Source organism: Macadamia integrifolia, chromosome 1 (assembly GCF_013358625.1).
Source record: "Macadamia integrifolia cultivar HAES 741 chromosome 1, SCU_Mint_v3, whole genome shotgun sequence".
NCBI classification, from domain to species: domain Eukaryota; kingdom Viridiplantae; phylum Streptophyta; class Magnoliopsida; order Proteales; family Proteaceae; genus Macadamia; species Macadamia integrifolia.
In genome coordinates, this window is record NC_056557.1 from 3,369,510 (window position 1) to 3,394,618 (window position 25,109).

Below are 25,109 nucleotides of genomic sequence, written 5' to 3' on the forward strand. Positions count from 1 at the left end.
ACTCTTAGCTTTCGCAGTGGTTGTACAAAGCTGAGCATGGGTGATGTGTATGCTCCAGCTTGAGGAGGAGTGTTGAGAGAGCTAATCCGATATCGGGATTAGCATCAGCTGTTAGACCCGATAGGGGCAATTCTGTCCTATTGGGTCACTATATGTGCTTTAGGGTTTGTTCTCTTGTAATGGGGGCATTCTAGTCCTTGTACACTTTATTATTATTCTTTTATAAGCTAAGGATTCCTGCGATCAGCCTCATTCTAGACTGATCGCAGGCTGCTCTCTCATTGAGGCTCTCTACGGTTTCTCCCGTCTCTCTTCCCTTCCTTGTTCTCTTTTCTTTCTCCCTTTTTCTGGTTTTACTGGTTTGGTTACAAGAATCTGAGATTGTAACATGTCACAAGTCGCAGACTCCTCCATTGGGTTTTCCTAGTCCTATTAGGACTTTGGGTATGGGTTTTCCTAGTCCTATTAGGACTCTGGTTTTCCTTGTTCTATGAGGACTGAATACAAATAGAAGTTAGCAATTATTATTTGTTTCCTATTTTGTTTTTCCCTATTCCTAGTAGGACTTGTAATGGTTTGTTCTTTCCTATTCCTAGTAGGACTTGTAATACCTTTTTTATTTAATGAATGAAAGAGGACAGCCCCAATATAATTGATTGAGACTCCCTTTGCTCCATAATCGCAGGTCTATCTTTCTCTCTCTCTTTTTCTTTTCTTCTTTTTACAATAGCCAATAGTGAAGTCCTCCAACAACTCAACTCCTATAAAGGTGAAATTGATCCGCTAATTGTTGCCCTCACTATCTTTGTCACTTGCCTTTAGACAATGATGGAATCTAAGCAAGCTTCTATTGATCGATTGGTGGCTGCACATAGAGGAAAGAGTCTCATTCAATCTAAGGATTCTTCTAACACAACCCCATAGGATCCGTTGCCACCACACCACCACACCACCACCACCACCACCACCACGGCCACCTCCACCACCATATGGAACTGGTTGATATGTTGATTATGGAACGGAAAGAGTAGCAAAACTTAATGTCCTTGACTTTTATGGAGATAACAATCCATAACTGTACCTTGATTGGATTCACAGCCTAGAAACATTTTTAGATGGTATAGATTGACCTCGGCTTGAAAGGTCTTATTTGCAGAGGCTAAATTGAAAGCCATGGCCTGAGTCTGTCAAGTAGCAGAAATGTAGATTGAGTTGTCAAAAAGAGAGTTCAATGCTGGCCCAATTCTGGTTCAAATCTGGTTTAGTTTCATACATCGAACCAGCCTTATTTTTCTCCAGTCGGATCAGCCAACCTGTTGTTACAGTTTAACTACCTTTGGATCCAATATTGACAGTTGGTTTGGCAAAGATGTTGCCAGTACTTATTAGGATATTAGATATTAGTTTCTATTTTTATTTCTTTGTTTTATCTTGGCGAGCAAGCTTTGTAACTTTGGAAGATTTGTTTCCTTTTTTAGTTAGTTTCCATTTTCTTATTGAGCAAGTTAGTCTAGTTAGTTTCCTATTTTGTTAGTCAAAGAAGTTTTTATTTTGTAACTTAGGGTAGTTTCCTTTTAATCATTAGTTAGTTTCTAATTTACTCTTACTTGGTTTGCAAGTTAGTAGTTAAATTAGGAGGTTTTATTTCAAGCATTAGTATCCATTTTTATTATGCCTTTGTGTCCTAGCAATGTAAGGCTATTTAAAGCCCATCAATTATAATGAGAAGATAGATTTGAGATAAACAAAAAAAGATGGCTTATGCTGTGGGATGCAGTTGGGTGAGATGCCTAAACCTGAGGGCTGAGATGCCTATTCCCTAATTCTTTTTCCACCCTTCTCAACCCTCCATCAAATTCTGTTTTCCTTATTTATTTATTTTTTTCTGAGTGCTGAATACCCGTCCAGTACCAACTTGAAGACCACTTGCTGGGCTGTTTCATTACTACTGTTGCTGTAACTTGATTTCTGGGCAGCAGTGTTTCTGCTATAAGTTCCTGATTATTGAGCCATTCGACCTCATCTTTTGAAGGTATTCCTTGTCCTATTAGGAATGTGGTTTTCCTAGTTCTATAAGGACTGAATACAAATAGAAGTTAGCAATTATTATTTGTTTCCTATTTTGTTTTTTCCTATTCCTAGTAGGACTTGTAATAGTTTGTTCTTTCCTATTCCTAGTAGGAATTGTAATACCTTTTTTATTTAATGAATGAAAGAGGACAGCCCCAATATAATTGATTGAGACTCCCTTTGCTCCATAATCGTAGGTCTCTCTTTCTCTCTCTCTCTTTTTTCTTCTCTTTACAATAGCCAATAGTGAAGTCCTCCAACAACTCAACTCCTATAAAGGTGAAATTGATCCGCTAATTGTTGCCCTCACTACCTTTGTCACTTGTCTTCAGACAATGATGGAATCTAAGCAAGCTTCTATTGATCGATTGGTGGCTGCACATAGAGGAAAGAGTCTAATTCAATCTAAGGATTCTTCTAACACAACCCCATAGGATCCGTTGCCACCACACCACCACCACCACCGCCACCTCCACCACCATATGGAACTGATCGATATGCTGATTATGGAACGGAAAGAGTAGCAAAATGGAATGTCCTTGACTTTTATGGAGATAACAATCCATAACTGTACCTTGATTGGATTCACAACCTAGAAACATTTTTCAGATGGTATAGATTGACCTCGGCCCGAAAGGTCTTATTTGCAGAGGCTAAATTGAAAGCCATGGCCTAAGTCTGTCAAGTAGCGGAAATTATGTAGATTGAGCTGTCAAAAAGAGAGTTCAATGCTGGCCCAATTTTGGTTCAAATCTGGTTTAGTTTCATACGTCGAACCAGCCTTATTTTTCTCCAGTCGGATCAGCCAACCTGTTGTTACTGTGTATCGTTAACTACCTTTGGGTCCAATATTGATAGTTGGTTTGGCAAAGATGTTGCCAGTACTTATTAGGATATTAGATATTAGTTTCTATTTTTATTTCTTTGTTTTATCTTGGCGAGCAAGCTTTGTAACTTAGGAAGATTTGTTTCATTTTTTAGTTAGTTTCTATTTTCTTATTGAGCAAGTTAGTCTAGTTAGTTTCCTATTTTGTTAGTCAAAGAAGTTTTTATTTTGTAACTTAGGTTAGTTTCCTTTTAATCATTAGTTGTTAGTTTCTAATTTACTCTTACTTGGTTTGCAAGTTAGTAGTTAAATTAGGAGGTTTTATTTCAAGCATTAGTATCCATTTTTATTATGTCTTTGTGTCCAAGCAATGTAAGGTTATTTAAAGCCCATCAATTATAATGAGAAGACAGATTTGAGATAAACAAAAAAAGATGGCTGATGCTATGGGATGCAGTTGGGTGAGATGCCTAAACCTGAGGGCTGAGATGCCTATTCCCTAATTCTTTTTCCACCCTTCTCAACCCTCCATCAAATTCTGTTTTCCTTTATTTATTTATTTTTTTCTGAGTGCTGAATACCCGTCCAGTACCAGCTTGAAGACCACTTGCAGGGCTGTTTCATTATTACTGTTGCTGTAACTTGATTTCTGGGCAGCAGTGTTTCTGCTATAAGTTCCTGATTATTGAGCCATTTGACCTCATCTTTTGAAGGTATTCCTAGTCCTATTAGGACTCTGGTTTTCCTAGTTCTATGAGGACTGAATACAAATAGAAGTCAGCAATTATTATTTGTTTCCTATTTTGTTTTTTCCTATTCCTAGTAGGACTTGTAATGGTTTGTTCTTTCCTATTCCTAGTAGGACTTGTAATACTTTTTTTATTTAATGAATGAAAGAGGACAGCCCCAATATAATTGATTGAGACTCCCTTTGCTCCATAATCGCAGGTCTCTCTTTCTCTCTCTTTTTCTTTTCTTCTCTTTACAATGGCCAATAGTGAAGTCCTCCAACAACTCAACTCCTTTAAAGGTGAAATTGATCCGCTAATCGTTGCCCTCACTATCTTTGTCACTTGCCTTCAGACAATGATGGAATCTAAGCAAGCTTCTATTGATCGATTGGTGGCTGCACATAGAGGAAAGAGTCCCATTCAATTTAAGGATTCTTCTAACACAACCCCATAGGATCCGTTGCCACCACACCACCACCACCACCACCACCACCACCACCACCACGGCCACCTCCACCACCATATGGAACTGGTTGATATGCTGATTATGGAACGGAAAGAGTAGCAAAACTGAATGTTCTTGACTTTTATGGAGATAACAATCCATAATTGTACCTTGATTGGATTCACAGCCTAGAAACATTTTTCAGATGGTATAGATTGACCTCGGCTTGAAAGGTCTTATTTGCAGAGGCTAAATTGAAAGCCATGGCCTGAGTCTGTCAAGTAGCGGAAATTATGTAGATTGAGTTGTCAAAAAGAGAGTTCAATGCTGGCCCAATTCTGGTTCAAATCTGGTTTAGTTTCATACGTTGAACCAGCCTTATTTTTCTCCAGTCGGATCAGCCAACCTGTTGTTACAGTGTATCGTTAACTACCTGTGGGTCCAATATTGACAGTTGGTTTGGCAAAGATGTTGCTAGTACTTATTAGGATATTAGATATTAGTTTCTATTTTTATTTCTTTGTTTTATCTTGGCGAGCAAGCTTTGTAACTTAGGAAGATTTGTTTCCTTTTTTAGTTAGTTTCTATTTTCTTATTGAGCAAGTTAGTCTTATTAGTTTCCTATTTTGTTAGTCAAAGAAGTTTTTATTTTGTAACTTAGGTTAGTTTCCTTTTAATCATTAGTTGTTTGTTAGTTTCTAATTTACTCTTACTTGGTTTGCAAGTTAGTAGTTAAATTAGGAGGTTTTATTTCAAGCATTAGTATCCATTTTTATTATGTCTTCGTGTCCAAGCAATGTAAGGCTATCTAAAGCCCATCGGTTATAATGAGAAGACAAATTTGAGATAAACAAAAAACGATGGCTTATGCTGTGGGATGCAGTTGGGTGATGCTTAAACCTGAGGGCTGAGATGCCTATTCCCTAATTCTTTTTCCACCATTCTCAATCCTCCATCAAATTCTGTTTTCCTTTATTTATTTTTTTTTTCTGAGTGCTGAATACCCGTCTAGTACCAGCTTGAAGACCACTTGCAGGGCTGTTTCATTATTACTGTTGCTGTAACTTGATTTCTGGGCAGCAGTGTTTCTGCTATAAGTTCTTGATTATTGAGCCATTTGACCTCATCGTTCTAATTTTGAGTGGGATGAAGAAGTTTGGTGGCACAGTTCCGCAATGGCTTGAACCCTCAAATTAATGCTGCCTTGCATCCAGTCGATTGCTTACAATGGAAGATGCTGTACAGGTAGCATATCAGATTGGGGAAAGTCTGAAACGTCCCTACAGTCGGAGAGCTTTTACAAGTACTTATCTTTGAGGTATAGGTTCCATTAAGAAACATCCTTTTACCAAAGAAAAAATTCATTCAGCAGCCTATATAGGCTAGTGCTTCATCCATAGCATCTTTATGACCTAGTTGATCGTATACTCCACCTTGACACGATTCAGAAATGTCATCTTCATAGTCTAATTGTCCTTTTCACCTTGGCATGGTTTCAATAAACCTTTTGGGACATCAAAGTTTCCCCAATAGTCCTTTGCATGCAAAGGATATAGACATTTCAGTACTTAGTGTCCCAATTGTCTGGTTGCTTTTCTTTATAAGGATTCTCCTAAACCTTATATTCCAGAATGCAATTTGGTTCTAAAACAGTTGATTTAAGGGAAAAGCGTGTGTTAGGTGAAGTCAATGGCACTCCCAGTTATGGTTTAAAGTATCAACGCGTACGTACCGTATCGGTATCGGCCCTTACCTATATGTTGTATGGAATTTTTAAAATCCTTTTGCATCGATATGTATTGTACGATACATTACCGATATGCCATCGATATGCACCGATATGTACCAATACATACGGATACTCTTTGGAAAATTAAAAATCGAGGCGAAATGTATGTTTTGGTATTTATCACGATGCATACTAATACAGTACATGTACTGATCGGGTGCACTACGGTCAGATAATGTGGCCAAGATGGGTCATTTTTTAGCAAAACACGATTTTTTGAGAGGGGTTTTTGTTCTAAAGTTGCTGCCAGCAATTTTTCTCTTTAACTAAAGTGGAAATCAAGGTTGGGAATATAGATTTTACACCCATAAACAACTATAAACCTTGGATTTTATGTGCGATACTCTCAATTTAATTTTTATGCATAATACATGTTTTGTATAGATTTTTTTAACTATTTTTTTTTATGCAAAAGTGTATAAAAAATGTTTCCTATCCATTTATGTGTATATCTTTAGTTTCTCTTTGATACGATACGATACGATACCTTCCGATACATATCTTAATTTTGGCCAACCGATACTGCGATTGATACCGATACTTTTATCCTTGCTCCCATTGATGAAGACCCATATTATTTTATGTTCTTCGTCTTGCTTTAACCGCCCAAAAATTGCTTAGGATGAAGATTGGCATTGCAGTAGTATTTTCTACACCCGTGTGAAATGCAATGATCAACTGTTTACTTTGGTCATTGATGGAGGCAGTTGCACTAATGTTGTCATTGAAGATGTTCGTAAGCTGGGATTGATGACAGAGCCACATCCAAATCCCTACAATATTGCTTGGGTGAACTGCACTAATCTGAAGATCACGGATAAGTGTTTGGTTTTATATTCTATTGGTGGATTTCAGTATACAATCTAATGTGACGTTCTCCCTTTGAAGGTGTGCCATATCCTTTTTGGTCGACTATGGTTGTTTGACAAGAAAGTATAGCATTGTGGCTATGCCAATACCTATGCTTCCAAACACGGAAATAAGATTATGAAGTTTCATCCTACCAAAGATCTCCCAGAAATTAAGCTCAAGAAGATAGTGGGATCGTTCTTCATTAAGCGTATTCCTTCGGATGGTCTCCTTGTTTTAATGTTGCGTTTCTACACAGGGTTTTGGTCCAACAAGGGTTGGAAGTAATTAGTAGTAGTTGATCATTTTATTTTATGTCTTTTATTTCACAGAGTAGGAACGTAAGTCGGTTTAGACCTTGTTTCCTTTTATGACTTGTGTCCTAGATTAGGCTAGTTTCCTATTTTAGTTGGTTTCCACTTTCATGTCTTTTATATTCCCTATATGTAAGACGCTTTGGCTTAACCGATCTATGTGGTGCGTCAGGTAGAGAGCTGAAACCTTATTATAGTAAGCCTGTGTTTGATTTGTAGTGGTGTGTTAGGTTGACAGTCAGCATTTATTATAATTAGCCACAACCCGTCAATCTTTTTGCATGCGTCCTTGCTTGGAATTAAGTGAAATAGAAGGGGTAATGGGAATACTGCCTTTACGAGAAACGGGAGAGGGTACAGTTAGCCACACAAACCTTATCCTTACTATAACAAATGGAGTAAGAATCATAATAATGGGATGTACCAGTCATGTGGTCAGTAACACCAGAGCAATGACCCACGACGGAGATATAAAAGGTAGATATGTGGTGACATGCATAACAGAAGGCATCTTGTGAGGTAGATGGGCTATCAAGCTGAGACATGAACTGGTAAAGCACTGCAATATTATCCCTAAAGGAATTGGTATCTTCCTGTGAGTGTCCTTTAGGATCAATCTCTGTCATAGTAGCGTGGGCTGTAGCCCCTCATCTGTGGCCACCATGTGTGTCGGTAGATCCACCACGGGTACTAGGACGGCCATGAAGAACTCAACACCTCTCTCGAGTGCATAGTTTTTAAGGCGGTAAGGCGACGGAGGCGTTTGAGGGTCTTTCGGATCGCCTTAGCGATAAGGCGGGCATAAAGCGTCGCCTTATCAACTAAAGCATTCTTGTGTAATTTTTTTATAAAACCGATCTATTTGGCTCAAATCTTAATTGAATCTTATTACTCATATGTTAAATAAATATTAAAGGTTCATTTTTATACCAATGTAAGATATTCATCAAGAAAACAAATCAATAAAGTAAATAAACTAAGTTCATCTTCATCAATCATCAATCATCAGTTATCAACCATCATAACATATTAACATATAATATAAATACATAATTATGAAACAAAATTATAAATATAAAGAAAAGAAGACATAAAAAATTCAAGTATTTATTATACTTACCTCTATGATGCCAAAATGAGTGCCTAAGCCCTAAGGTCATCCACTATATTTCTACTCTTGTCAGAGAAGAATGAAGCTCACCGTTGCCGGAGCAAAATGGTCGCCTAGATCAGTGGTTCTTCCTTGTTCCTTGATTCCTTCTCAAAGGCCTTTCTTAAAACCTTTGACAAAATCCAAACCCTGTTTGTGAATCGTGTTTTTGTTTTGTTTGTTTTGGTTATTTTTGGTGGAGTAAAGCTGATCCCATACATCTCAAGTGTTAACAAAATCATACACCTACCAATAAAAAATCTATATTCAGAATCTTCATCTAGTAATTTTAAAATGTATTTAAAAAAAAAAACTCATAAGGCGCCACTTCACGTAAGGTGGAGCACTGCCTTACCATCTCTAGACCGCATCAGCGTCAAGGCGCTGGTAAGGCGACGCCTTAGCGTCGCCTTAAAAACTATGCTCGAGTGTGCCCCAGATTTCCCACAATGATCACACTATTGGGGTCTATCCTTGTCATCTCAACGTGATGACCCTTGGCCTTGGCCACCTCCACGCCTTTCTCTGTGGGCAGTGGAAGAAAGAGTAGATCTCTCAAGTGGAGGAGCAGGGTCCATAGCACCTCTACTGGTCTCCTCAATAGGTAACTACACAACTCATTAAGGGATGGAAGGGTGACCGACCCAAATCTGTATCCGGATTGGCTCATAGTCTGAGTTCAATCCACCTACTAAGATCAGAACTCATTCCTTTTCAAGGGATTTGTAGACCTTGGCTTCATCTTCAGGATTAGACAACTGAAGTCTCGATAATGATTGTACTCCTCCCAGAGTCCTACGAGAGTAGTATAATAGTCAGAGATAGTTCTATTTCCTTGCTTTATGGAGAGAGCCTACTGAATGAGCTGATAGACCTTAACAAAGTCACCCACTATGTCATAGGTCTTGAGAGTTACTACCCTAAATATCCTAAGCAGTTTTATTTTGGATAAATCTTCTGTCGATCTCATGTTTTATTGAAAGAAGGAGCCAAGTCATAATAGTGGAATTTGCAGTTTCCCATTTTAGGTATTCTGGATTAGTGACAGGGAGAGCCTTGATAGTCCCATTAATATACCCAAGTTTCCCTCGACTCCTCAAGGATAACTTTACAGATTGTGACATGTCCAAATAATTAGTTCTATCCAACTTGACAAGGGAAATCTGAGTGTTGGGGTTATCAAAGACAATCGGGCTGGGATTGGTACTACTCAACCCACCTAATGTACCTTCAAGAGGTTCAGTGGGATCAGACATAATTATGGATACTCCTAAACAAACACAGTTGGAGATCCAAAGCAAAGGGCAACACAAGTCCCAAATATCTTCTTCTCAGAACCCAAAAAAATTTCAGCAAGTTAATAAACCATGAAAACTTGATAGAAAACAAAAAAAGTCCAGCAAGTTAATAAACCATGAAAACTTGATAGAAAACCAATAAAAACCGCTTCTAACGGTGGAACTTCATCCCAATCGCATATTCAAGCATCATATGATGTAACACATTCATCAATGGCAACCAATAACCACACTACCAGTCATTCTAGATAAAAAAACCAACAAACAGAGAAGCTGGCGATACCTTGCGGCAAGAAGAGTTTGTGGTTGTGTTCCAACACCACACCCAATTACGAATCAAGGGTTGGAGTGGTCAAAGAGGACCCCTGGGCGATTCTTTTCAGCCCAACCGCAGCCACAACCAACGCTGGAGAGAGAGAGAGAGAGAGAACCTAAGGCTGGCGGTAATGCCTAGGTGAGCTCCCCTTCTCCTTGTGAGCTTATAGTAGCTTTTGGAGCCTTCAACTCTCCCTCCAATAGCATTCAACTTGCTTCTAGAACTTCATTAGATCTTTTTGTTGAATCTTTTTACAGAGTGTGCTGCTATTAGGGAGAATCAAAGAATGGGAAGGAGATGATTAGTTGACTCTCAAACCACTTTGTGGCTCTGATACTAATTTAGTAATCAAAGGGATTAGGGTTAGAGATGAGGGAGAAGAAGAGAAGGGATGAAGGAAGGAGAGGAGTTGGGAGGAGTTGAGAGGAGAAAGAGAATGAAGAGTGCAAATCGTGGGAGAACATTTTGTTCTTCCTACCTATATTAAGCTCAAACTAATAACTTAGGGAAATTACATTGTCCTCCCTAGGGGGTAAAAGAGAAAAAAGGAAAAATACAACTTAATATAATGATAGTTCCTAAGTACCCCTATTACATAAACTCTAACAGTTATAGCTCTGATACCATGTAATGAAACCAGGACTTGAAACTAGTACCTGCGATTGTGAAGAGAGAGGAGAGGAGAGAGAACAATGAAAGAGGTAGAAAATATATGCTGAACCAGAATAGATTTGGAGAGAGATCTATTGTAGTCCTCCCTCCCAAGGTTTAAAGTATCATTATCATGTATGTATCAGAACGATGATTTTAAAAGATGTATCATATCATATCGGAGAGACGCAAGAGATACGTATGGAAATGGTTAAGAGGAGATGCAACCTACACTAGATACGTATGGAAATGGTCAAGAAACATATAGAAATGCTTAGGATATTGATGTAGTTCAAGCCTACGATTGGGCTGTAAAACAGATTTCGTTGGGGCCAATGGTAGCTATCAATTTTTCTTATTTTTTGGAAATTTATTTTCCAGATTTTTGTGGGCCCCTTGCCAACTAGATGAGATCGAGATTGAAGACCAATATGTGCATAGGCTTTCTTTTCAAGGTAAATCAACCTGTCAAGCTGATCTGATTTGGAGGAAATTTTTTCCAAATGTTAAGTGGGCCCCATGGCCATACATGGAGAAGAATATTAAGGATTTGACTACTTGTATTAGTGCGTTCTTAGGGAAATTTATTCCTTGTGTGGGGGATTTATTAACTAAAGTTAGTTTATACTTCATAAGCAGCTTTATGTACTTGGTAGTTTTATTCCTAGGACTCTTTCTAGTTTAGTTAACTAGATAGATTGGATTTGATTTATAATTAGTTTCTAATTAGGAGAAAAGTCTAGGAGCTTCCTTTCCACGCAAGCAAGAGTCATTACTGTAATCGATTTTTTCATCATAAAATAAAAGGTCGTTGCTGTAATCTACAGCCAACGATTTGATTAAAAAAAAAAAAAATGAAATACAGTTTTGTGCTTGCTCTTTGAGAGAGTATGGTGAGACGCTGTTTATGAGAGACCAAACAATGTGATTGATGAGAGGCCGTGGGTGAGCAACCCTGGACTGAGAAAGTCCCATATCCCCATTATCTATCTTCTATAATCATCTTTTCTTTGTTTTTCAATCAATTTTTGTGCGGGATTCTATTCTGAAATGTGAAGAGCTGTTGAAGATTCATTCAAAAGAGGAATAATAGGCTGAAGTCCATGATAGATCGATGCCCAAGGTGACAAGGTGTGTGGAAGCTACTGCCATTCCTTTTGTGACTGGAAATCCTGCAGAACGGTTTACTCGAGCTGGGTTTTTTTTTTTTTTTGGGAAGTCTATAGTGACTCAAGATTGGTCATGATTGGTTGCTGTGATTTGCTACTTGAATCTGTTTTATTGGTCATGTTTAGGATCCTACTGTAGAGTTGGCTCTTATCTGAGCTCATAGTTGTCATGGTGCCAAGGCAAACGAAGGCGGTGGAAGGCTGTATAAACGCTTAGGCACCTAAGTTGCCCGCTTAGGCGTTGATAAGGCACCTAAGTTGCCAAGTGTTATTTTTTTATTTTCTTTCTTTTCTAACATTATTTAGTATGCTACATACACCTTGTATCATAAAAAATCAACATTAAACCACATCAGGACATCGAAAAAATCAATATTAAGCCACATCAAGTCATAAAAAATTAATATTTAGAGAAAAGTTCTTGTTCTCTAATAAGTTTGACTAGTCAAATGATTTTATTTTTACATGAGACTTTCTTTTGTATGTTAATTTTTTTATATTAGGTCATTACTAGCATAATAAAATCATATTGCTTTTATGTTGCATCTAAGCGTAACTATATAGAATTTTCATTTCTATATTTCATATAGTTATATTCTGCATGCCTAGGGCATCTAGGCAATGCCTAGGCGCCCTTCCAATGCCTTGAGTCACGTAGTTGCCTTAACAATTGTGAGCTAAATTAATATATTCTGCTCTAAACTAGCTTTTCAACAAGTCTAAGATTACTTAAATTTGAGTTGCAATGACTAATCATATTCCGGTTAAACTCATTTTAAAGTGTACAAATGTTGTTAAAATCACCGAAATGAAAATTTTTTGGACTCCAAAACAATAGACTATTTTACCGAACTTTTGGTTTTTAGCAATATTTTACCATGATAAGTTTTATAAAATTTTCAGAATTGATAAAAACCCCAACATTTGAAATTTGAAAATCGCCCCTACAACCAAAAGTTCAGTTTATGTTCTTAGGCTAGCGACAGTTACCCAAACTCCAACTAGGCCGCCTTGATGCCTAGTCGTTGCCTAGGCGACTATGGTTGAGCTATAGCTCCTACATTAGATATATGTAAAATGCAGTTTTGAAACATAAAAACTATAAATAAATAATATGTAAAACATATCATGTATAAAAAGGAAAATAAAGTACGACGAGACAAGTGTATTGAATTGATTATATGTACATGAGGTTTCTCATATGTACTCATAACAAATTTTTTTACGTATCTTATTGGGACCTCAAAGATAGATACATATAAACTAGTATCGGTAGATACAGAAGGATACTTAAAACCTTGCTTCTCCTGTATTTGTATTACTAGCTAACAGCTAGCAGACTCTAAGTAAGAATCCTACTCAAAGTACAATCCTAGTCATAAATTAATAAAGAAAAATACTGAAACATAACCACATCATGTTAGGGACACTCCCCCTATTGTGATCAACAACAAGAAGCCTAATTTCAATAGAATACTGTAGGTGACAACAATACTGAGGTTTTAGGTATCGGTAGGTATCGATATAATTCTTTTTTTTTTTTTAAATGTTTGTATCAACCAATATGGTCCAATATGGGACCAATACAGTCCAATATAGGTAATATAAATATCCTTTACACTTGCAAAACAGAAGCCGTGATTGAGATACGAAACTGAGAGCAACTGAAGGCCTTGAAAACTTTTTTTTTTCTTCGATAAAATTTGGAAGAAATCATTCATGATATGCACTATTTAAACAAGTTTTGGGGACTTGGTGTTTAAACACTGATCGAAGTAGATCTGGACGAAAAAGTGGTAAAGTTGCAGATCTATCTCCTCTTTTTTTTTTGTTTGTTTGTTATGCATTATTAGATTAGGTTAAAACGACTCAAATCCTTGTATCGAGTTAATATATTTTTTTACATATTGCATAATAAGGTGTTTTATTGCTTTAGAACTATATTTTATATGTATCATAAGCACATCCGTGTTTTTTTTTACCATTTTCATGCATATCTTTAGCATATCTTGCATCTCTCTGATATGATACGATACATTTCTTAAAATACCCCTCCAATACAATACCGGATACTAATACTCAAACCCTTGAACAATACCCTTGCGGTACATGTACATCACTTAACAATGTATATGCTTCAAAATAGTAGTGTGCATCAAGGTTCGAAATCTTGTTTTGTTTCGGTGTTTCGGTGGGTTCAGAAACTGAAGTTTCGTTTCGTTTCGTTTCGTTTCGTTTCAGCGAAATTTCGGTCGAAATGGTGTATTTTTTTTGTTTTTGTTTCGGCTGACTGTTTCAATGGTCAAACGGCCATATTTTGACCTGAAACTTGGTGGGTAACTTATTTTAAGGTGAATATACATGTTTAGAACATAAAAATGCAAAAATATTAGGATATGACATTGTTTTAGAGTTGCACATTTGTTTGGCAGCAACCGTTGAACTGTTCTGAAAATTTTACTTGGTTTTGGAGAAAGAACTTTACCTTTCCGAAGCTTTAAATGTGTAGATCTTGTAGGAGCCTATTGGAAGTCAAAATGTGTGATGATATGGCTAATTAGAGACTTGTTGGAGACTTGGAGTGTTTTTCCTTCAAAATATGCAAATGGAACCGAAACCACTGAGACAGAGTCGAAATTTCGACCGAGATATGGTATTTATAACACGTGGAATGTACCGAGACAAGCGAGATACCAAAATGATACCGAAATTTCGACCGAAATTTTGTACAAATGTTATTTTGAGCCTTATTTCGTTTCGGAAAAAAAAAAAAACTGAAATTCTGAGATTTCGTCGAAATCTCTGCATGTGCATATTCATGTGCATGTGCTTGAAGAGATTGACTTGATCTTGATTTGTATGGAGAAAGAAACATTGTGAGATCTATTGTTTGATAGATGGCATCTTGAGATTTCATTTCAATTTTCTAATATTTCTAATTGTATTATGATAATAAATTTTTAATTTCAGCCAGTTTGTGAAATTAAGCTATGGCTCAAATGGAAAACTTTATTGACAACAAAGAGCTCTTTGAAACTAAGCGCTTATTTTATAAAAATAAAATAAAATAAAATATGAAAAATTAGAAGTACAATTAATTAGCACACTTTTGACAAAGTGATGGATTTTTCGATCACGGTGATATTGGATTTGACGAGAAACTAGTATCTCGAGGAACGAAGTCTTTTTTATGCCAAGTAGATCAACGACAGCAGTTATTTACCTACTATGGAGGCTCATGGAAAGATCTAGAGCCTATAAGGACTTCCATTTGGTTTTCATCGACTTAGAGAAAGCCTACGACAGAGTCCTTGGAGAATTAATTAAGCATGTATTGGAAAAGAGAAGGGTGTTGAATAAATATGGATATAATTAAAGACATGTACGAGGGCGTGGTGACTAGTGTGAGAATTGTGTGAGGCCAAGGTGGTGAGTTCCCAAAATTACAGTTGGGTTACATCAAGGATCAACTTTAAGCCCATATCGATTTGCCCTTATCATGGATGATTTGAATAAGAATATTCAGGGTGAGGTTTCATGGTGGATGCTTTTTGCAGATGATATTGTCTTGGTGGATGAGACAGTGCTAGGGATTAACGATAAGTTGGAGTTATAGAGATCTACCTTTGAGCCAAGAGGTCTTAAGATAAATAGAACGAAGATAGAATATATGGCATGTTATTTTAGTTGCACAAGGATGGATAACAAAGTAGTGAAACTCTAGGACAGAGAGAGACACCACAAAGCGACTATTTTGATATTTGGGGTCAACCATAAACAAAGAAGATGATGTCTCTCACAGAATTAAAGTAGGATGGATGAAGTGGAGAGGTGCATCCAAATTGTTGTGTGATTGGTGCATTCCTCTTGAGCTTAAAGGAAAGTTCTATAGGACTGTTGTAAGACCGAATTTGATGTATTGGAGGGGGGAATGTTGGGCAGTCAAGAAGCGATAAGCTGAGTGTAGCAGAGATGATGTTGAAACGGATGTCTAGAAAAACTAGGAGAGAGTACGAAATGACCAGGTTAGAGTTGATTTGGGAGTTGCCCCGATTCAAGACAAGCTTTGAAAATGTCTTTTAAGGTGGTATGGCTATGTTCAATGGAGACATTTTTTCTTTTCTTTCTTTCTTTCTCTCTTTTTTTTTTTTTTTTTTTTTTTAAGAATAAATAATTCATTACCAAGAGGAAGAATATACAAAGGGAGGGGGGAAGGGGAAGAGCCAAAGAGCATAAAGGCCAATAAGAGCTCAAATGCCAGGGGGGAAACATCAGTTGGGGGGGAGATAATGGAAGGAGGGAGACCCTAGGAGACAACAATGAGCCCTGTTCATTGGGGTATTTCGAATTGGACTGTGACGGATAAAGCCAATCTTAGAGTTGACATCGAAGATGGCATTCCAAATCTTGTCAAAAGAGCGAGAGTTGGAAGTCCATCTTCGGAGATTGCGCTCCATCTAAATATGGTTGATCGTGGTTGTAAAGGTGAGCTTCCCTACTATGTCGTATATGGTAGAACCGCTAAAAGTCATATTTTTCTAGATCCACTCTCTAGACAAGGGAGTGTAGTTCTATGGGATGGCCAAATGGATCTGAGAGCCTTCCAAACAAAAGAGGAGAAGAGGCAAGAGAAAAAAAAAGATCAACATCTTTAGTACCATTCCAACACAGGCAGCAGGAGGGGGGACCAGGATGCGTTGGTGGATGAGGAAAGACTGGTAGGGAGGTAGTTGGAGAGGGCATGCCAGACAATGAATTTGTGGCGAGGGATATGGCCTTTGAACCAAATGGTTTTATGCTAAGGAATGAGCGGGGTCTTGATACAAATGAATTCCCAAACAAAGGCCGAGGTGACCCTATAGAGGAGGGCACCCAAGGGATCTTATCTCCCCTTCCTCGGTGCCCAGGAGGGATGGGCGGAAGATCAAACCAGAGGTTTGAGAGGGGAGGAGGAACGGGGAGGAGACCAACCATTGTGGGAGAGAATGTAAGAAACCAGAGCAGATTTGGGTTACCTCGAGGAGTAAATGGCTCTGGGAGGGACCAAATTGACAATGATACCAAATGGGTGCCAGGGATCAAGCCAAAGGGAGGAGGAGGAGCCAATGCCAGTAACAGGATAGGCCATTGAGGGCAGAAGGCCTACAGCTAAGAATAGTCTCCAGATCCATGAAGCATCCTAGGAGTTCGTAACAAACCAAAGAGAGTCATTTTTTAGGGGGGAGGAGTAGATCCAAGAGATCCGGATGCTGTGGTGTTTGGAGGCATTTTTCCATATGAGCTTGAGGATGCTGACGGAGTATGATTCATCGGAACAAATAAAGAAAGAGAACCTGGCTATGTATTGACCAGGCCAGGCCGAGGGAATAGGAAAAAAAAAAAAAAAAGATCCTGAAATCAAAGAGGTATTCTTTACTCTTTATTTATTCTTCTTTTCTATTGAAGATATTCCTTTTAAATCCTTACGTTATTGAAATGGAATTGCTGATAAAATTTGTAAATAAATTTTGTATAGATCTTATCTATACAATTCTATACAATAAAATATATAAATAAAATATACTTAATTAATAAGTTGATGTCATTTATAGATCTCAAGCCAAAGCCACCTTCTGCCTTGGGGGAGTAGACTTTAGACCAACTGGTGGAGTGAAGGAATTTGGAGGATTCAGTTCCTTTCCAGAGGAAGGAGCAAAGAAGGGAATCGATGGCTTTGGATGTGTAAGAGGGGAGGGAGAAAATGCTTGACCAATAAAGCTACAAGGATTGGAGGACTGACTTGATGAAGACAAGGTGACCAACATAAGAAAGGAGCTTACCTTTCTAGAGCTGAAGCTTTTTCCTGATCAAGTCAAGGATTGGAGCACAATGGTGAGTAGAGAGCCTAGAGGAGATGAGGAGAAGGCCCAGGTACTTGACCAGAAGGGAGCCCAGGGAGAACCCCGAGCTGGCAAGGAGAAGGGCCTGACGGGAATCAGACACTCCAGAGAGGAAGATGTTGGATTTAAAAAGGTTGATGCAGAGGTTAGAGAGGGATTCGAAGAGGCGGAGAGAGGACATAATGGAATAGAAGGATCGGGGATCAGCTTTGGAACAGATTATGAGGTCCTCAGCGAAAGTGAGGTGGGTGAGCATTAGGGCTTTGCATTTGGGGATGGGGGAAATGAGGTGGAGGTCAATGGAGGATTGGATAGAGCCGGAAAGGACCTCAAGGGCAAGAGAGAAGAGGAAAGGGTAGAGGTGGCATCCTTGTTTGATGCCAACAGAGGAAGAGAAATAGCCTGTGGGGCTACCATTGATGCGAATAGAAAATGTAGGAGTGGAGATGCAGAAGTGGATCTAGTGGACAAAAGAGGGGGGAAAAGACATCTGGAGGACGACTTTGGAAACGAAGTCCCAACGGATGGAATCAAAGGCTTTATGGATGTCAATATTAAGGAGGGCCGCATGGGAGTGGGACTTGCGGTCAAAGCTCCTGATGATCTTGTGACAGAGGATGATATTGTCTGTAATGCTTCTACCCCCAATAAAAGCCAATTGGTTGGGATTGATGAGGAATCTATAAACACCCGAATCACGTTAGCCAGAATTTGGACTATGAATTTGTAGAGGAGGTTACAGAGGATATAGGCCTAAAGTCAGCAATAGAGAGGGCACCCTTTTTCTTAGGGATGAGGCAGAGTAGTGTGTGTTTGGAGGAAGAAACTTTTGATGGCAAAGATGAGGTCATTGCGAATAATGTGCCAGCAGGAGGAGAAGAGTCCCATACTGAAACCATAGGGGCCCGGGGCTTTGTTGGACTTGTGGGAGAGGATAGCCGCCAGAATCTTGTCGTCAAAGGGGTCAAAGGGGATGGCAAGGAGAGAAGGGAGAAGATGGTCTGGGTCAAATTTGTTCAGTATGGAGGAGTGATCAAATCTAGATTTAAGGAGCTAAAAGAGTTAGGGACAGGCCTATAATGACCATAAATGATGATGTAATGAATGACATGCAGAAGCTAGGTCTTGACTCTAGTATGACATCAAGTAGAGCTGTTTGGAGGGCAAAGATACGTGTAGTCGACCGCTTTTACGTGGGATGTCTCAATAGTGTTGCATCATTTCTTTTTCTTTCCTTGTCTTTTTTTATTTTTTATTTTACGCTCTCACGGATCCATGTAGCCGACCTTGTTTAGTTGGGAATAGGCTGAGTTGTTGTTGTAGTGATATTGGATCTACCCACCTTGGAAGTGTATATGGATATCTGTGTTATTGGATCCACGTATGTAGACTATGTGGATTTAATGAGATACTGTTATTTTAATTTTCTGTTTCCGCTGCATTTGATGCTTTTAATCCTTGTTTGGATGTGTCTTATTATGCACTTATCACGTGTGTAAAATTCAAATATTTTATTACCTCTGCAATCACTGGAGTCTTTTTACCAATCAGATCACATTGTGCTGTTCATGTTGGTGACTAGTTCCGAATTTGATCTGTATGTGCATGGTTGCAGCTCCATGACATTTTTTTCTCCTTTATCATTTGAAAAAGTATGTAACTGAATGATGGTTATAATTAAACTCCAGCAAATGTATTTTATTCGTCCAAAAAAAAAAATGAACTTCATCACTCTAGCCTGCCATGTATGGCGAAGGCGGGGGAAGTGGAAAGGGTGCTTTTGTGCGTATTTGTCATGCTATATATTTTCTTGCTTCAAACGGAATTATTGCGAGTACTACAATTGCTCATAAACATTGTGGCATTTTCTTGATAGGAAGCGCTTGTTTAGTATGATCAATGATCTTCCCACTGTCTTCGAAGTTGTGGCTGATAGGAAACCAATGAAAGACAAGCCCAGTGCAGATAGTGGAAGCAAATCCCGACTCAGCACAAAAGTGAGACAAGATAACTAGATTGTAGTCTCTTCTCATTCTCTCAAATGTCGGAATTTTAATTATGTAAACTATTTTTCCTCTTTGGCAGAGATCGAGTGATGGACAGGTGAAAAACAATTCGAAACTAGCTGACGATAGCTTTGGGGAGGATGAAGATGAACACAGCGAAACCCTTTGTGGGAGTTGTGGTGGGAACTACAATGCTGATGAGTTCTGGATTGGCTGCGATATCTGTGAAAGATGGTTCCATGGAAAATGTGTCAAGATAACACCTGCCAAGGCTGAGAGTATAAAGCAGTACAAGTGCCCATCGTGCAGCTTGAAGAGAGGCAGGCAGTAGCCACAAAGCTGATAAAGGTTAACATTGTTTTGGTGGCTGACACTGTAGCATTAGTAGTAGTATCTATGACAATTAAATATTCTTGGTTATGTGATAATCTTTATTTCAATCGACTCTTTAAAGGGGTTTGAAGGCTCCCTTTCAGCTCGTATTTTTTATTTTTATTTCATGTATGTTAGATATTTGTTATATATACATGCAATTACAGGAATTTGTATTGTTTGTGATGTTATGTGGAAGGTCTTGTGTTCTCTGGAAAAGGGTTGTCCATTTTGAGCTTTTATCTGTCTCTGACACCTTGGTTGGCTCTCAAACTGCACAAGGCTTTTGCTTCAGAAGCTCTTACACAAGAGTCAAGTTTCGGAGCAGGTAGGAGCTAGCAGCTTCTCCATATTCTACTATCTGAAAATGTGTCAAAAGGTGTTGAGCCAATGTAAAGCAATGATGTGGTTATCAGTCTGCCACGTGAAATTTGATGGTCTCACTTAACCATATGCACCAATTGGATTTCTGAACTTTGTATGGTCGGTGTTTTTTTTATCTCAAGTTTCAAGACTATATTTAGCATTGGATAGGTAAGTGGCTGGTAGATTGGTGGAAGTGAAATTTGGTGATATGATTAAATTATATGCCTTGTATTATCTATTAGCTGTTTAAATTACAGGTCAGTGGCTCTGAGGTTCGGGGCTCACCTCCATACCAAATTATAGCCAGCAATGTAAAACCTGAAAAATCAATAAAGGCAAACTGCATCAAACTGAGCTGGCTAGTATTGTATTATATTATTGAATAACGCTTGAATGTGACGTGGCCAAGATGCTTGATAGGGCCTTTAACAATTTACCAAAAAACGATTGGGTCCTTGACAAGCTTTTGTCCTTGACTTTTTATTTTTTGGGTGCCACTAGCTCAAGAGCCACTATGCCTGGCAAGATTTATTGAGGGGCCACACAAGGGCTCACGAGGGCCAGCAAAGGGGTCCATTGGGCGACTTGACTTATGCTAGAGTCCAACTCCTTAGCAGTCTGCGACAGAGTTAGAAGCTCATCCCCATTCTTGGTGGTTAGATGTAAAACTACATCGTTATGAACAAAGTGCCCATCAACAAAGACAGAGAAACATCAACCCCACATAAATAACGTTTACCAGAAATCGGAAAGAAAAATGGTTGAATAGGTATCCACTATGACCGATAGATTTACCTATGACCGGTAGATTTACCAAAGAGAAAAAAGATTTGTTTGATATTATGGATGACTAGTTGTGGAGGGACCATTTCGTTTTTGTAGGTTGGTCCAGTCTATTGCTCTTTCCTCATGCCTATTTCACTCTAGTAGGTTGGTTCATAACTACAAGACAACTAACTAAACAACATATTAAATGTGGAAGTGAATTTTATTTTACTTTTCTTTCAAAACTATCGTTAATTTTTTTTTTTAGTTACGTAAGTATTCTTGGTATTCAAGTAACTGATCTTTGGATCCTGATCCTCTCCAAGTCTTAAAACGTACAATTCTTGTGCAATTCTCTTTCTACGCACGACACATGTACATTTTCAAAATCTGATGGTTATAAATTTTTTTAGAATTTAAATCCATTTTAACCCCTCAAATGCCTTAAACTTCCACAACCATTTGATTTTGAAAATGTACAAATATTTCGTGCATAGAGAGAATTGCATAAGAATTGAACAATTAAGAATTGGAAAGGATCTAAATCCTTGATCTCTGCACTTGGTTGACACAAGGTACTTAGAGGCTGGCCATTGGAACTTTTTGATCGTTTGTTAGAATTAACTTCTATTACAACTCATGTGCCACTAGGGCTGGTTAAGCATTCAAAGAAAACTTTCATTGACCCTTTACCATGATGTAGATAATTTTAACAACTGCTTAGTGCAGTTGGTGAGCTATGGTGTGCAAAAAAACTATGCTCACTAGGAGGTCTCAAATTTGAACCTCTTGGCTGATACCTACTTCCCTCCTTGCTTACCAAAAAAAAAAAAAATGATGTAGATAATTTTTTGTTTATTGATTTTGTTCTTCTATAAAAAAAAAGTTAAGGGAGAAAGAACGCTATCTTGCTAGCACAGGTGCACACCAGCACATGGGCCAATGGAAAGGTGAGTGGTAGCATCTTCAGTGCATGCTGGGCTTGGCCCACACCCTGCTATATCTGGGCATTTCTTGCGCCAAACAGGTAGAGCGTTCTTTATTCCTTTGGTAATGATTGCAATTTTTTCCTTCAAGAGAAAGTTTTCCATAATGCCACAAAATTATTTCCCTCTCTTCTACTATGACTATATGGGTGTCATGTGAGTGGTACCTTTCTCCGCACCATCATTGGTGTGGATTGCCGATCCTTCCCCACAAATCGTGGGGAACTTTCACCCCCATTTTAATTATATCAATTCACTCCACTACACATCTAACCAAACGACCCCCAAAATAAACTACTTTGCATGTTGTAGCCTAAGAGGTGGTAGCTCCTGCAGAATTAGTATTTGCTAGCTATGTGAAAAGAGAGTTTGGATTTGTATGGCCGGACTTGTAGCATGCCCATCCATCATAAGGCCCAGATTCCTGGGCTTGTCAAATTTCCTGGGTTTTAATTTTTAATTTTTTTTTGGCTACCCATTCTGCACTAAGAATTGAAACAATTTACAAAGGGAGAGGTTTCATATTACATTAGAGAGCAGTTTTACACCAATAAGAGGGGAGGGTGACAAATCATCCAATAAGAATGAGTATTAATGAGGAGAGAGAGTTTGACTCATGAGTTTTATGTGAGTGGATATGTAAAAGAATTTCACATTGACGTCATACGCTTCTTTTTGCATCTGCAAATAATTACACTGATAAGTTTTTTCAAGAGTCCCATTCTTCAAGTACAATTGAACATTCAAAAGTTTGTAAAGTGTCTATCCATAGTGGATATGGTAGATTGGTAAAAAAAACTAAACCTTTCTAGATGATGATATGGATACCATATCCACAAAAGTTCAAATCTAATAAACATATATGGCAAAGGTTGTCCTTGTGCAGCTTCCCCCATTACTTGGACGGAACAATCCATTGAAGATAATATTTTTAAGCCATTCTAAAACAAAAGTGATATCTTTTTTTGGAAAAAATAAAGGTGATATGTTAGCACCTAAAAGTGAAATAATTTAAGAGAGTTGGTCTAACATGCTGGCAAATTGGATCCATTCCATCATAACCCTAATAATTTCTATACAAGATGAATACATGTTATTCATATTATAATCTATCTATGGTTAATATTCCAAATCAATAAGACAATTCCATGTTCTACTAAAAAAAATTTTAAAAATAATGAAAAATGAATTCAACAAGTATCTTTGATGAATCAAAGAGGAAAACCAATACATGATATGACATATGGTTGAGATAAAGACATCAAATTTGACTAGTAGCCAGTCAGGAGTATGCAATTATATTAAAAGGTTAACCTGACAAATCATCAGTATAACGTGGTTGAAACGTTATTTATGATGAAAACTTTTTCCTTGTAAAATAACAAATAAATAGGTGCAATGGGAGTGAACTTGAGAAGTGCATGGAGTCTATTAAACTTAATCATATGTAAGATGCAGAATAAATTAATTGAAAGAAGAAACAGTACCAATCCAAATTAAGTCAGGTATTTAACATGACAACATCAATGCAAGTATTTCATGTTTTTCAAGAAAGTATCAAACGCTATGGGTCTTTGAAAGTTCTAATTTACACACGCACATCATCCATCGCTCTGTGTATGTGTGTGTGAGAGAGTGGCCAATGGCATCCATCCAAGTTCTTACAATGGCCAATCGGGAGCAGTCAATTCTATCAAAAGGTCAACTTGGAAAATCTTCAGTACACATGGTTGAAACATTATTCCCTAAGGAAATATTTCCCCTTTAAAAAAAGGACAAGAAAAAAAGGTGTGACACTAGAGAAGTGCATGATCGGTTTGTGGACTTTGTTGAAATTAATCAAATATGAGATGCAAAGTACATTAATTGGAAGAAAAAACACTCTCTCTCTCTCTCTCTCTCTCTCTCTCTCTCTCTCTCTCTCTCTCTCTCTCTCTCTCTCTCTCTCTCTGTTGGGAGAGGCGGGGAGGCTAATGGCACCTATTCAAGTTCTCACAATGGCCATTCAGGAGCATCCAATTCTCTCAAAAAGCCAGCTTAGCAAATCATCAGTATAAATGTGGTTGAAACCTTATTCATTAAGGAAACATTTCTCTTATGAAAAAAAGGGTGCAATAAAGTGAAACTTGAGAAGTGCATGATTGGTTTGAGGTGTTTGTTGAAATTCAACATATATGAGATGCAAAATAAATTAATTGAAAGAAGAAATACACACACACACTCTAAGAAAGGCACCTATCCAAGTTCTTACAATGGCCAATCAAGAACAATCAGGCGTAAGCTGACCCAAACACCTTGATTAACCAAAAAAAAAAAAGAGTACCCAATTCTATTAAAAGATCAGATTGGCAAATCATCAGTATAAACGTAGTTGAAACGTTATTCATGATGAAAACTTTTCCCCAATTAAAGTGAGGAGAGCAAAAAAAAAAAAAAAAAAAAAAAAAAAAAGTGCAATAAAAGTGGGACTTGAAAAGTGTATGATCAGTTTGAAGAGTTTGTTAAACTTAATTAGATGTTAGATGTAAAATAAATAAATTGAAAAAAAAAAGTGTCTCAATTCAAATTAAGTCACGTTTTTAACATAACAAAATCAATGCAACATGCCGTGCTTTCTAAGAAAGTATTAAAAGTCATGAGTCTCTTTCTCCACACACACACAAAGAGGGGACAATGGAGCCTGATGTTCTTACTAAATCAACTTTTGTTTTTTCTTTGTTTCTTTGTTTTTGTTTTATTTTAGTGACATCTTAGTGAATCACATAACTTGAACATAAAGAGAAACATTAATCTAATAATAAGAAACTAATCCTTTAATTTACAACACGTGCTCTAATGACAAAGTCTTTATTTGATGCCGTGCTGTGACACTCAAATTGATTGTGACACATCAATGAGCTCTCATATTCAATATATGGCAACATGTGTTGTCAATTGTAGTTTTTTTTTCCTTTCCTCTTTTGGTGATAGACTTGTAGGGTTATATCCTAGTTTCTAGACATGGATCGACATTACAAAACTTTGATTAATCCCACTGAACTTAATTGCCCAAGAGAAAAAGAGAGACGTACAAAACTAAGATTCTAGATGGTCTTCCATTTATATTACGTTCTGCATTTTTTAAAAG

General features: G+C 37.8%; 1 protein-coding gene across 1 annotated transcript in view; it reads left to right on the plus strand.

The window, feature by feature from the left end:
- The window catches only part of LOC122078129 (PHD finger protein ALFIN-LIKE 2-like), a 45,954-nt gene extending 25,870 nt beyond the window's left edge, over window positions 1–20,084 (plus strand). The window contains exons 4-5 of the mRNA XM_042643993.1: window positions 19,364–19,484; window positions 19,573–20,084. Of these exons, the coding sequence (XP_042499927.1) occupies window positions 19,364–19,484; window positions 19,573–19,824 (373 nt within the window). The 3' untranslated portion in view covers window positions 19,825–20,084. The remainder of the gene's footprint in view (window positions 1–19,363; window positions 19,485–19,572) is intronic.
- Window positions 20,085–25,109: the final 5,025 nt, after the last annotated feature.